Below are 14,638 nucleotides of genomic sequence, written 5' to 3' on the forward strand. Positions count from 1 at the left end.
GGATCATTGAGGGATGAAAAAGTGCCTCACTATTTATAATAATTTATACTCTTCAATATTATAATCAATTATTCATTTATGACTGATTTGATTAAATGGGAAATTCTTTCTCCACGTTGATGTCAACTTTTTTTTTAAAGGAGTAGGTGGGAAAGAAAAATTTTGAGGAAGTTTTATTATATTCTCCTACTAAATCTTGATACTTATGAGAAAGTGATATGTCATTTATAAATTAATTATTAATAAATAAAGTATCATCTTATAACATACGTTACTTTTTTGTTGGTAGAAAGATTAGTAAGAAAATATAATAAAATTATATTAATAGGAGAATATTTGTTGTCTCACTTTCTGTATTACTCCATGTACCATCACTTCTAATTGAATTAAAAAAATTATTTAAGTTAAAATTACAATTAGTAAATATTTTTCTGATCAATCATATATACTGACACAAAAGAATGAGATAGCATATATGGACCCTCTATTATTTTCCAACTCACAATGTTAAAATGTGGGTCTCACTTTTTTCATCCTTCTCAAAACAAAAACAAAAACAAAAAACAAATCAATAATAAATAATATATTAACAGTGTGATGGGTAAACTTTTAACTCTTAGAGAAAATGTTGAGTTTGTGTAGTAGAATCCATAATTTAAACTTGTACTGATGTGTCTCTAAATTTGATATGTTAAAGTATATTAGTAAGAATTTTTGTAGCTTGGATTAATTTTAAAATGGATGATTGGGAGTTTGTTGAATTAGGCTGGTTAATGTTACCACTTAAGTCTTCATATTTGACATTATTTTTCTTTATTACGTAGAAGGATATATCATTTTTCATAATATTATCTTTCTTTTTATACTAATCTATCATTTACTTATTTCGAGAATATATGTAATGTCTCATTTTTCATGATTCTCACACACAAATGGGAAATAACAAAAACAATTTCTTTGTCATCTTTTATTTAAGAAGAGTGCATACAGGCTTAAGATTAGCATTTTTGTGAGGTTTCAAGAATTAAGGGTATACTTCAGTCGATAATTGAAGATTAATATCTTTCTAGGAGAAAAAATCACCAAAGTGAATACAGCATCTCCCAACAAAGCATTTCTCATATACACAATATGAATTAAACCCTCAACATTATGTTTAAGGAATCAATTTTTTTTTTCTATCGGGCTTTATTGCTTAAGAATGTTTAATTTTTTATTTATAACAGAGTGCCTTAGTGCTTAGTGGGTGAGATTTGAATGATATGTTTTGAGACTTGGATTCGGATATATTTTACTTGGTGAAATATACTTATTAATTTATATATGGTTGGTGAAATATACTTATTAATTTATATATGGTAAGATTATTGGTGTAGTATTTTGTTAACCAAATCAGCATGTAATAAAGATTTCTTAATGGTAGGGAACATAACAAGTAAAATAAACATTTAAAGATCTTCACCAGTAAAAATTAGGAACTAAATTAAGAACGTAACTCTTGGAAGAGCCCACTTACTCACAATTGTATCTTAGATATAACAAACACCATGACACCAATATATGTTCATATAACTAATAGGCATATGGATATTATTTTTTTGTCTTTCTATATTTACTTTTATCTTTCCATTAATTATTATTAGTTTATTCCACTACCTATATATATATATATAAATTTTAGAAATGCTAATGGCACAATTAGAAAAATTAGTTATTAACATTTTTAAGCTTCAAAAAGAACTAGTTGATACATATACATGTTTTGCAAAGAGACAATTATTACCTCAAAATGGAAGGAGGAATGATAATAAATATAAGAATACTTGGTAAGGAATTAACTCATAATTCAAAAGATCAATTTAAAACAATTTACAATTTCATTTAGAAAATATACTTTATATTTATTTTTGAATCTGGAGTTTAATTAATTTATTAGTTAATTCATATTATGTGATTTTATATCATTTATAATTTCAGAAAAAAACACATGTAATTACTATAGTTTATATAAAATTGTTTATGGAGTGTTCAAATACAGTTGGTCTAAATACTATGTATTATATATCAACCAACCAAACTATGTTAGTTCAGCTAGTAAGAAATTGAGTCATTGTTTACAAGATTGTGACTACAAATATCATTGGCACATGAGAATTTCATTGGCGAAAAATTCTAAATATTTTTGTAACCACTCATAAAATTAATGTGATCCAACCCATTTATGGCTTAAATATATATATATATATATATATATATATATATATATATATATTCTTAATTTCTTCAATATACATCTTTAGCTGCAATCAAAAGTTACAGACTTTCCGTTAATTTAAAAAAATTGCGCCTTTCAGTAATTTCCAATGAACACTTGAATAGATTGGATAATCTTATTTTATTGCCTCGTTAACATGTTTTGCATTTTGCATGATAACTTTAGTCAGGTAAATTAATTGAGATTATTGTCATCGAATGATCGAGTTTTTACAGCACAAACATAATATAATAAGTAGAATATAAGGTTGGGCACTTGTTCAAGGAACGTAAAAATGAATTCTTCTCTTGAAAAGAGATGTTTTTATATTTTGAGAAATGTTAGATTTTGTTTTCTAAGATTTGTTCTTTATTCTTAAACAATATATAATAATTCAATATTGAGTTACTAAATGCGAATGATTGATATAATGCAATGAGGAGGGAGAAGAGGTTTGTTTGGCTTATGCATCATTTTTAATGATTGGTAGGCATATTCTAAAATGATATATTAGGAAATACGCAGAAGAGTGAAAGAGAGAATATGTTGTTGGTTAGATATAAAAAGGGATTATATACTTGTTGCGTTGAACTCTGTGCACCGAACTTATGAATTTTAGAGAATATCTCAATCCGAAAAAAAAGTAGAGGCAGAAAAATGGGTAAAGCATAAGTCAGGTGCGCTCCAAATACGGATGAGGATCTGCTGTCCCTAATTATATCTCAAACTATGTTTTTTATCAATTACAATGAAATAAATTTGATAAAATTATGAATATTTAATTTTTTTAATTGACGTGACATAATAGAATTGGTATGGTCCTTCTCCATCCAAATACTCCTGGGAAGAAAATTGGTTCAGACCAATCTGGTCCAATTCATTTAAAACAAATCATGTTGATTCTAAAAACTAAAATTTATCTCATTCTTGTTAATAAAAAATCTAAAATTTATATTTTATTTTCCTCACTAATGACAAACACGGGTAATACAAGCAGAAAATTTACAGTAGTAATATAGTTTAACTACTTTATTACACATTTAGTGTAACTTCTTAGTTTATTGTCAACATAATACACTTTTACATAAGTCATGTTTCATTTATGCAATTTTTAGATAGAATTGTCACTAACATGCACAAGTTTGGTGTACTGATTTAATTTTTAAAACTCGTGATTATAATCTACGATTATCCCTTTTTTATAGTGGTTAATGTTTCGAATGATAAGACAGAGGTTCAAGGTTCAACACTCGTTAAATTGCATTATATTTATTATCAAAATTTATACATTTTTTAGATTATACATCAAAATATAATTCAGTAAATTTCTTATTAATATCTTTTAGTTATTTGCATTGAAGTAGGAGGTGTGATTATGATTTTGCTGTACGACTAAAATAAAAGTGTATAAAATTTGGTAGTTCTTATGTGAATAATATATATTGAAGTTATGACTAAAAAAATAAACAATGAAATGAGGAGGTGTAGAATTTTGGACCTCTACTTTATCATGTGAAGCACTGACCATTATATCGGTACAAAACTTCATGAATAATATACAGTGAAAACTGTATTTGATGAATACAAGTTTAAAATAAATTAAAAAAGAAAAATCCAACCATGAGTTTTAATAAATTAAATTAATACCCAAAACTTATATACATTAGTAACGATTTTATTTAAAAATTGTACATATCAAACATATAAAAGTGAGAAGGACAGCCCCCACAAACATCTCTAATTTTCTTCTATTAGAATAATAATAACATGCATTTGGACTCTATCTATTTTGCTTTTCCATTTTTCCATGTTTCATTATAAAAGAAAGACCTATCTCTCATATTATGTTCATCATTTTTACTTGGTTGTTATTTATTATTCATTATTTATATTTATAGGCATTCTTGTATAAAAGGACATTAATCTTAATATACTTTTAAAGTTTTTAAGGTTTGTGAATATCGTTGGGAGGATAAATATAATTTTAGATGTTTCATTTTTGTTTCAAATAAACTTGAGATTGCTTTTATTTTGTTTTGTCCTAATTATACATTTACAGGTTCAACATTTGTCCAAATTAAAGGACAAGTTTAAATACAAACATTAACTCTGTTAATATTTAAAGATGTATGAGGAAGAAGTCTTGTATGTCCAATTCCCAACCCCTCTTTTGACAAATCATCGCATAGCTTAATTGGCTTACATAAACAATTTCATCGTATTTCAAATCATATATTATGTATCTCTATAAAAAGAAGTGCATTGTGACGAAAAATAATGTACTTGAAGTTGCAAGGAAGTTTCATTGAAGGATCTAATGTAAGTTCATGCATTAATTTATCTTTTTCCGTACCTTAGTAGTAAAATACTATTAAGAATTAATTAACTCGACAGTAACTAATAGATAAAATAACAAACTAATAAGGAGGTATTATAATAAGTTAGTATCATCTCTAATAGAAGATAAATGCTTTAAAAAATAAAGAAAAATATAATTTTTAATAATATATTTATCATTTTAATTATAATAAAAGTATACTTGCATCTTTATAATAAAAAAATCCTTGTTCCTACTGTACATGACTATAACAATGCTAGATTTTTATGTAAGATGTAAAGTAAAATGATAATGTTCAATTATTAAAAGTGATACTTATTAGAAAAATAGTCCAAAAAAATATTAGTTATTTATCAGTGTAATGAGGGGATAATCTCAATTTGAAGTATATATAAAACAACCTAATAAGTATACTTGATATAAAGGAGTTTTGCTAATCACTATCCTAAGGGCACTAGTTAAGCAACAAAAAAGAATTAAATTTTGTTCGAAACATTGCATTAGTTATTCATCTATAAGACTCGAATCCGAAATCTTACTTAAATGTTGATTCTTAATAATATACACACCATTTTTTATATTAACTTAAAATTTTTAGTTCCTTAAACATTGCTTTAAGAGTAATGGTTTGTAAAACCCATAATAAATAAAGGGTAATGTTAAGAAGTGTTATATTTTTTTTAAAAGAAAGAAAAAAAAATTTATACGTTTAAAAAATGAAAGAATAAAATTTATTTTTGAAAATTAATATTTAATATATCAAAAAATAATGATTTAATTTTCAATAGTGAATTCTTTTTTTTAGTATTCTTTAAACCTTGCTCTCATAGTCTCATTGCACTTCCTTACATAACCCTTAAGTAAAGGGTTGAAAAATAAGCTTTGAAAAATTGTATGGTCAAATTAAACTGCAAATGTTCTTTTGATATCCATACATAGTGATAATTCAGACAATGGAGAGTGAGGAAAATGAAATTATAGATACGTATTCCTCACGCAACCAAATGTATGGCTCTCTCTTAAATTCCATTGAACTTGCATCAATGATTAACTCATGATTTTCAACATTTTCCGTGAACTAGTGTTGGTGGTAGGGACACATTTCTGATTTTGGATTTTTCTGATACTATCCGTTGTCCAAAATGGTAATGAACTAATTCATTTTTGGTGTATGAATGTCTCTCTCCTAACAAATATTCATCTCTAAATAAGTGTCGTTTCATGAACTGAACCCTATATTTTTTAGCCATCCTGAGAATTTAACGGACTTTATACAATTAGACCAATACATTGTTGATTGATTTTACACTTTGTTTACCACTTTACTAAATCTTAAAGATATTTTAGATTTGGTTTTGTATCTATTTGTTCTATATAAATAGGACGGCCTCTCTCTCTTATATTCAACATACACATCACTTATATCATAGTGAAAACGAGCCAACATTCAGAATATATAATCATGTAAGAGTTTAGTTTGAACAATGATAGTTTGGTGGCATAGAACATTGATAAAACAGAAATAAAATAGAAGTAGATCTAACTTATGAATCTATTACCAAAAGTTTGTGGGTGTATGGTATTTAGAATAAAAATATACCCAAAACCAGACAAATTTAAGTACAACAACTTGTGTTAGAAACCTGTAGAAGAAAAAACGTAGAACATGCCTACATAAAGACAATGTAACTTTCCTTTTAAACAGCTAGTAGACAATAGACAATTATGAAAAGTAGTAATGAAATATATTATTTTAATGTTTGAGGGTGACAATCTTTTGAGATTCAATTATGAGCTAAAAGATATCTCTCATTTTATGTGATATTCCATATATCACCATTTTATCACAGTTCACCAAATTACTTTCTTTTTAAGTTAGTAATTATGTTTTCTACGAAAATAAAGTTGTATCACATAAAATGGGACAATTGAAAAGAAAACATGGTGTAACTACTCATGATGTAAAAATAAAGACAAATAAATATAATATAAAGTACCCTTAATGAAAATTATAATGTAAAATACATTCAATAAAATATATTCTAATTCAACAAAATAAAATTTATAAAACTTAAATATTTGATACCAAAAATTAGAAAATAAAAATGTAAGTTAACAAGCACGAAGTGACTGTTACCACACTAATGTGGATCTATAATCATGAAACAACAAGGTGAGTTTGAGATGAAATTGGGAATAAAGTATTATATGATTTGTTTTAGTCTGATATTGTGGTAGAGTGAAGTAAAATCATTATAAATTGACCTAGTCACTTAAATCAGCCGAGTGAAATTGTGAAATTTCATTTTTTTTATATAAAATTAATTAGATAAGTGACTCAGATAGATCTAATACTTGGTTCACAGTTCAACGAGTCACTCGAAGCTGATTTTTATATCATTACTCTTCAACCATTTTGTTTGTTTCTTACTGGGGAGAAGGATATGAATTTTCTCCAGCACTGAGCGAAGATTAAACAAGCTGCAGAAAAAAATCATAATGACCATAATTTTAAGTTTTTTAATAACAAATTAAAAAGATTTCCCTTATCCTAATGTTTCACTACCACCGGAAAAGAGCTTGGGGTAAGTTTTTTGTGCTATTAGATATATTTCCTCACTTTGTGAGTACTTAACTAATCTCTTTCGAAATGTGTGATTGTCCTTCCCAATAATCGAACCCTTAACTTTTGGTCAGTATGATGATCAATGTCGTATTTTTTTATTGTTGCTAAGTTGTGCAATTACTAGTTGTACTTTTTTTAGGTACAGAATTACTAGTAGTACTTTTATCCCAACTCGTTTTTTTTTTCATATTTCAAATCTCCCATTTTTCATTATTTGATTCTGTTGTGGGCTTTAAAATAAGTAGAATTGAATTAATTGGGCCTCCATCAAAACGACACAGACCCATTAGAGAGACGAAAAAAGGATATCCCTTTTCAGTTTTCACATTCTTCCTTTTTCGAACTTCAATAAATATGAAAGTTGCAGAGTTTATCCAGAACCCACAACAGAGTTAATTACTCAATTTGACTCTTCACTCTACACTCTCTACTTCATTTTTGTCTTCTCTCAAGGTAACAATTCCTTATCTTATCTTATCTTGTAATTATTTTCATTTTTATGTCTTAGGTTGTTGTGTTGGGTTCTATTTTTTATATAATTTTAAGTGGGTGGGTTTTAAATGATGTTTTATGTCTGGTGGGATTGAAAAGTTTGTAACTTTGAAGTAATTTGATTAATTCTCCACTCAGTTTGCATTGTGTTTATGCTTGCTTATGAAATTATAAATATTTGTTCTTTGTCACTTTCTCTTGATCTTCAAAGTTTGGAAACTGGGTTAATGGGTGCATGAATTAGTATTGCTTGTTTGAGGGGTGTTTTGGTCTTATTCAATATGTGATGCAGCTCAATGGTTTTTAAATTGGAATGATCATTGTTTGCCATGGTGGTGAAAGTGCCTTCATGAGTTACACTTATTTGGAGGTTAATGTAATTAGTCCATGGCTTTTGTTACTTGCTTGATGAACTTGTTATATATAGTTCCACTAACTAATTGTGAGACTAGGTGGTTATCTAGGATTTATTGAATTTAATTATCAGATAGTTGTTCTTATATCACTATTTGTTAGTGGAGAAAACCCGATACAACAGGTAGTTAGTGGAACTATCGAAGAGAACTAAGTTTTTTTTCTCATTATCTGAAGTGAAATTCAAATGAAAGGCTTTTAGTTCTTTTTCAGGAACGTGTCAACAGTATTTAAAGGAACCTCAGATGGCTCAGTTACTATCATCTTCTTGCTCCGTGACGCTCTCCTCTAGAAACAAGCCTTACTTAAAATCTTTTGATCATGGTTCGGCTTCATTTTCTTGCAAGAATTCCACATCTCCATTTAGAAGGCTTTTCTTGCAAGAAAACAAGCCAAGAAAAAGTTCTGTAGTAGTACATGCTACTTCAGTTTCAACAAGCCGGGAAGCCCCAGTTCAAACTAGCTCTGGCGACCCTTTTAAACCAAAGCGAGTGATTGTCATTGGTGGAGATGGTTATTGTGGTTGGGCAACTGCCCTCCACCTGTCTAACAAGGGTTATGAGGTTGCCATTGTTGATAGCCTTGTTCGACGACTCTTCGATCACCAGCTTGGACTTGATTCTTTAACACCAATTTCCTCCATCCAGAATCGCATTCAACGTTGGAAATCTCTCACTGGAAAAAGTATTGAGCTCTACATTGGTGACATATGTGACTTTGAGTTCTTATCTGAAACCATCCAGTCATATGAACCTGATGCTGTTGTGCATTTTGGGGAACAGAGATCTGCTCCTTACTCTATGATAGATCGGTCAAGAGCTGTGTTTACACAGCAAAATAATGTTATCGGGACACTCAATGTGCTCTTTGCTATAAAAGAGTTCAGAGAGCAATGTCATCTGGTTAAGCTTGGAACTATGGGTGAATATGGGACTCCAAATATTGACATTGAGGAAGGTTTTATTACCGTTACTCACAATGGAAGGACAGATACTTTACCATATCCCAAGCAAGCAAGCTCATTTTATCATCTTAGTAAGGTGCATGATTCACATAACATAGCCTTCACTTGCAAGGCTTGGGGGATTCGAGCAACCGATCTGAATCAAGGAGTGGTATATGGGGTAACAACAGACGAGACTGCAATGCATGAAGAGCTGGTTAACAGGTTTGATTATGATGGAGTATTTGGAACTGCCTTGAATCGATTCTGTGTTCAGGCTGCTGTTGGTCATCCACTTACCGTATATGGTAAAGGAGGCCAGGTAACATACCCATCTACTTGTTTATCTCTTATTGGTTAGTAGAAGAGTAATTTTCTTTTTCTACGGCTTGCAAGGACATAAACAACTTCATGTGATTTTTGCTATATTATTTTGGTAACTTCAGATAGAGTGGTTTATATCTTTTTTTGCTTTATTTTTTATAGTTCTCTTCTTACATTAGTTGAATTAATACTTGTCTGTGGGAGAAATCTATGAAATGCTCTTCTGCTAATATTTTGTTTGTATTTTTTGGAATGTGCAAATTTCAGACTAGAGGCTACCTTGACATAAGAGATACAGTTCAATGTGTGGAGCTTGCCATAGCAAACCCTGCAAACGCCGGGGAGTTCCGAGTCTTTAATCAATTTACTGAGCAATTTTCAGTCAATCAACTTGCCAGCCTTATTACAAATGCAGGTGAGAAGCTAGGCCTCGATGTGAAATCTATATCAGTACCAAACCCAAGAGTAGAGGCAGAGGAGCATTATTACAATGCCAAGCACACTAAACTAGTTGAGCTGGGACTGAAGCCACACCTTCTTTCAGATTCTCTCCTTGATTCCCTGCTCAACTTTGCTGTTCAGTACAAAGATCGCGTCGACACAAAACAAATCATGCCTAGTGTTTCTTGGAGAAAAGTTGGGGTCAAAACTAAAACTGTAACAAACTAAAGTGGGTTCATTATGGCTGATATAACTCTATGATGACTCTTCTGGTGATAGGTTATTCTGCATTGCCTTGAATATTTCAAGTTGCTCTATTCTAGGATTTATGTAACCTTATATAGAGTAAATCTTTGTGCTTCAAAGTGCTCTCTACCATGAGAGCCATGTGTGTGTATTGCTGTTTTGTCTATTCTAGCATATGGAAGTATTTATTGTTCTACACCCAAATGTATTAGTGAAATGGGTAACATGGCAAATAATTATTCTAATTTTATTTTTTTAGTATGTTTTCATTTGTTCATGTACTAATTAAAATTTCAATTAATGCATCAAAATTTGTATTGAATTATCCCAAGTCAAAATATTAAACCACTTGCATTCAAAATATTAAACCAATTTCAAATTTTCAACAACTATCCAATATGATGATAATCCCAACTATTTGGAGCATGATGAGCAACATTAGTTGAACATGACTCAATTTATCTTCCCCACAACATTCATATTTCCGAAAGCTCTAATTATTATTATCAATCTCAACCATTCTTATTAATGGTGGTTGGGTCTAACTCACTTCAAAATTTGAGTGAGGAGAGTTGTCTAAGACTTATAAAATCTACCTTATGTTATTACTCATGGGATCTCAATAAGATTATCACTTTTCACCAATTGAACATTTTCTATTCCAAAAAGTGTATCACTTTATGTGTACAACTACTTATAATTGGTCAAAAAATACTTAATTTTTAAAATTTTAATTATAATACGTTTTTTCGACCAATCTTCATGTCACACTTTATGGGATAACAGATGTACTTTTGCGATAGGAGGCTAGGATCTCTCATAGTAGAAACATTAAGCAAAAGCCCAAAAACTTGAAAATGTACTTAAATGGGCTAAAGCCCGTAGTTTGAAGCCCATGGCCCAAGACAATCCTTATACCCTGAACATGTGGTTTGGAATCATCAGCGACAAGCAGCCACCATGAGCGCTTTGAAGGAGCTCCGTCGTCCCGTTGCAGCGACAATCCGTCTCACCGTCCCAGCCGGAGGAGCTCGACCTGCTCCGCCGGTGGGACCGGCACTCGGTCAATACCGTCTCAACCTAATGGCGTTCTGCAAAGACTTCAACGCGCGAACACAGAAGTACAAACCTGAAACGCCGATGGCAGTTAAGATAACGGCGTTCAAGGATAACACATTCGAATTCACCGTTAAGACGCCGTCGGTGGCTTGGTACCTGAAGAAAGCGGCGGGGGTGGATTCAGGTAGCGGTAGGGCGGGTCACGTGACCGCGTCGACGCTGTCGGTGAGGCACGTGTATGAGATCGCGAAGGTAAAGCAAACTGATCCTTATTTGCAGAATATGAATCTTGAATCGATTTGTAAGAACATTATTGGCACCGCTAATAGCATGGGGATTCAGGTTGTTAAGGATCTTGATTAATTCATCAAATTGAGTTGAGTCATGGTTTTTTTTAAGTGTTTATTTTAGTTTGTATTTGAATTGGAATTTGAGATTAATGAAACTTTTGTTTTTGCACTATGTGTAATGAGTGACATAGAAATGCTAGATTCTATGAAAATAATATGAACCCTATGGTTGCACTTGGTTTTTGTTCTACCAAAGGTATCCTTTCGTGCTGCATGGTCCACCAAGTACTGCTCACAGGACTCGAATATTTGACTTACTTCCAGCATTTGGTAGAACTTGTAGAATATATGTTATGTTTGGTTTATTTTATAAATAGAATAGTACATGAGATCATAAAGTGAAACATGTTATCTATGTCCCAGGATAGAACATTTCATTCTGGTTTCTTTTGTTAGGATGCCAAACACAGCCTTTGTGTTCATTGATGGTGTGTACTGTGTAGTGTTTCATTCCTTGAAGCAGCTTCAACGCTTGTTGGATAAGCTGTATATATCTTACTATCCCTATATACCACGAAGTCTCCTGTAATGGGCTAACACTATTCTAACCAATGTTGGAACATGAGGTGAGTAAAAGTTGAGATTTTGCATTTCAACTTGGTACAAATCATTTGAGTTTTGTTTATGAATGTTGATAATTATATATGGTTTATCTTTTTTATAACATTTCTCTGACATTTTGGACCTTTTCTTATTATTGTTCTAAAGCAAGCATGCAATATATTAGATTTAACTTTTAGTTGTTGCTCTCAACTTGGTGTACTGCATTTAAGCAAAAATATTAGTTTGCGGGTTTTTTTTTGTGTGGTTATTTTGTTTGCTTTTAGGAATAGAATGGCAATTTGGATATATTCAAAGTATAAAAGTTCCACATTGGATAAGATGATACAAGTGAAAGATAGGAGTTGCCTCCATTGGCCATGTCTTTGGTTCCTCCATGACCAACCACTATTGCCGCTAATTGTAGAGAATTAATTTTACACCTTAGTTTTGTAATCCAATTCATCATCCAGTTTTGTAATCCAACATTTTTTCACTGAACGAATGTTGATGAGATTAAGCTACACTATTAAAACCGTGATTCAATAATAATGATATAGTTCTGTATAGTAAAATATAATGATATTTAGCTCTAGTTTTTTTCTCCCTAAGGGTTCAATAATAATAAACAAGCATAGATAAAATAATAACTTAACAAATGCTCAAGATTGACAGCCATTTTAAAAATTAAGACTATATTTAATGGTCTAATTTATATTAAGACATTTAAATAAATCACAAGACCTACTTCTAAATAGGTCATTGAACCTACTTTACGAAATTTGACCAATAATGAATTGCTAAAAATGAAAATATCATAGACTCCAAAGATTCGAAAAAATATTAAAAAATAGATGACTGCACAAGTATAACATATGGTTCTATGAGTGTGGTAAATGAATTTCTTAATTGTTTAATTTAAGTCAAGCAAACAATTTTCCAGGGAAAGTAAAAGTATTAAGACAATACTTTGCATATGATGCTTCCGTAATTCTTTGGAAATGGGAACTCAGCAAAATACAGCATCTGCTTGAAGCCCTTGTGGGAAAATATACAGTGCTTATTATATTTTAGCATGGATGGAGGAGGGAGATTTGTTCTTTTTTTATATATTACCAACAATATTTCTCACCTTTTTAATGATCTAATCTTTTTCGGGTTTGCTCATCCCAATAAATATCGCTTACAGGAATCGAACTATTGACCTTTGGGATCCAGTGAGACTTACATTACTTGACTAATATCTTGTTGGTGGAAAAAATTGTATTTTTGAAGATGATAAAAAGGGACAATAATTTATTTATAGTAACAACAATCAAAGTTTAATCTTATGATCAATTTATTTATAAGGTCAAATTAAATAGTTTATAATTTATCCCAAAATGATTACATACAAAAAAAAAGAACAAAAAATACTTGCTTTTTCCCCCAGAAACTTGGAGTAGCTATACCAATCAATCCAATAACCCACTATTTTGTGAAAGTCTTGAAAGATTTATCCAACACAGACTTTATTCTTTAAAGATGGAAAATATATTTAGAGAGAAGGGACGTAATTTTTATGGAGAATTTATTTATAGGAAGAAACAGATTGTTAAGGAGAAAATAAGTTTTTACTTTTTACATAGAGAAACGTAATTTTTCAAAGGCGATGAACTTACTTTCATACTAGTATTGAGTGCGTGCCACCGAACGGGTTGATTTTTTCCACAATTGTTCCATTGATTACTCATTAATTACAAAAATATATTATATAGGAAATATTCATTTTAGTCTCCTAAATTTTTCAACCTTATAAATTTGGTATTCAAATTTTGACAACTCAAAATTGTTTCATAAATTTTAAATGTGGGTCAAATTAGTAATTTTTATCATATTTTATAACATCTAGTATAGATAAATTTGACATACATTTTAAATTTTTGGGAATCATTTTAGTTTTTCTCAAAGGAATAAAATCTATATGTTCGAAAAATATGAGAGACTGAAATTAACATTTACTCTCTATTATAAAAATTTTCACCAATGTTTTTTTTAACTATTAATGGAGTATAATAGTTTTGAAAATATTTTATATTTTTAATGCCCGTGCCCTTTTAGTCTTATATTATCAAAAATTACGTTTTGGAAATGATTAATGGTTTGAAGGAATTTATGTTTAAGTCATTGTACATGGTTAGCCCCATGTTTTTAGGTATTCAAAACCTAATCAAGGAGAATTGAGATAAATGTGTTTGAGTTTTGTGGTAAATGTTAAGTACCAAAAAAGGTACATGTTAGTAGAAATATATTCAAAATATATAAAAGGGAATCATATTTTGAGAGGTGGAGCCATATGTTTTAGAGAGAAATATCCACCTATTACCTTGAATTGTGAATGGATGGTTCTAACTTCTAACTAATGTTAAAGTTAGATTAAACCTGAAACTGAATTTCTTTTTAATTTTGGTTAAAGTCATTTAATCAGTTATATGGTTCGATTCAAGTTGAAACAATCAAAATTGACCCAAAACAGGTTAGACGTGAATCAAAAGTTAATCTAACATATGATTCAGCAAAATATTAAAGATTTTATTTTTATCAAAATACAGTAAATTATAGGTGGCAAATG

General features: G+C 30.0%; 2 protein-coding genes across 5 annotated transcripts; both read left to right on the forward strand.

Annotated features, from left to right (window-relative positions):
• Positions 7,518–10,330, forward strand: LOC109334393 (UDP-sulfoquinovose synthase, chloroplastic). Of its 4 annotated transcripts, XM_019570148.1 has the most exons (4): positions 7,533–7,671; positions 8,338–9,389; positions 9,659–10,087; positions 10,132–10,330. In XM_019570148.1, exons 2-3 carry the CDS (start codon positions 8,370–8,372, stop codon positions 10,058–10,060), a joined length of 1,422 nt encoding a protein of 473 aa, XP_019425693.1. In that variant the 5' UTR covers positions 7,533–7,671; positions 8,338–8,369; the 3' UTR covers positions 10,061–10,087; positions 10,132–10,330. The 4 variants fall into 4 exon arrangements, with proteins under 4 accessions (XP_019425692.1, XP_019425694.1, XP_019425693.1 ...); XM_019570147.1 differs by having other exon boundaries at positions 7,518–7,624; positions 8,330–9,389; positions 9,659–10,330; XM_019570149.1 differs by having other exon boundaries at positions 7,532–7,671; positions 8,361–9,389; positions 9,659–10,330.
• On the forward strand, positions 10,991–11,661 carry LOC109334394 (54S ribosomal protein L19, mitochondrial-like). The gene has a single exon (XM_019570150.1). The coding sequence runs from the start codon at positions 11,039–11,041 to the stop codon at positions 11,498–11,500; it is 462 nt and encodes a 153-aa protein (XP_019425695.1). The 5' UTR covers positions 10,991–11,038; the 3' UTR covers positions 11,501–11,661.

This window comes from Lupinus angustifolius, chromosome LG19, assembly GCF_001865875.1.
Source record: "Lupinus angustifolius cultivar Tanjil chromosome LG19, LupAngTanjil_v1.0, whole genome shotgun sequence".
NCBI classification, from domain to species: Eukaryota; Viridiplantae; Streptophyta; class Magnoliopsida; order Fabales; family Fabaceae; genus Lupinus; species Lupinus angustifolius.

Bases quoted from the DNA above. Each gene is read 5' to 3' on its own strand.
- LOC109334394 (XM_019570150.1), top strand. From the start codon at position 11,039: ATGAGCGCTTTGAAGGAGCTCCGTCGTCCCGTTGCAGCGACAATCCGT.
- LOC109334393 (XM_019570147.1), top strand. From the start codon at position 8,370: ATGGCTCAGTTACTATCATCTTCTTGCTCCGTGACGCTCTCCTCTAGA. The intron at 9,390-9,658 runs GTAACATACCCA...TGCAAATTTCAG, and splicing joins TATATGGTAAAGGAGGCCAG to ACTAGAGGCTACCTTGACAT.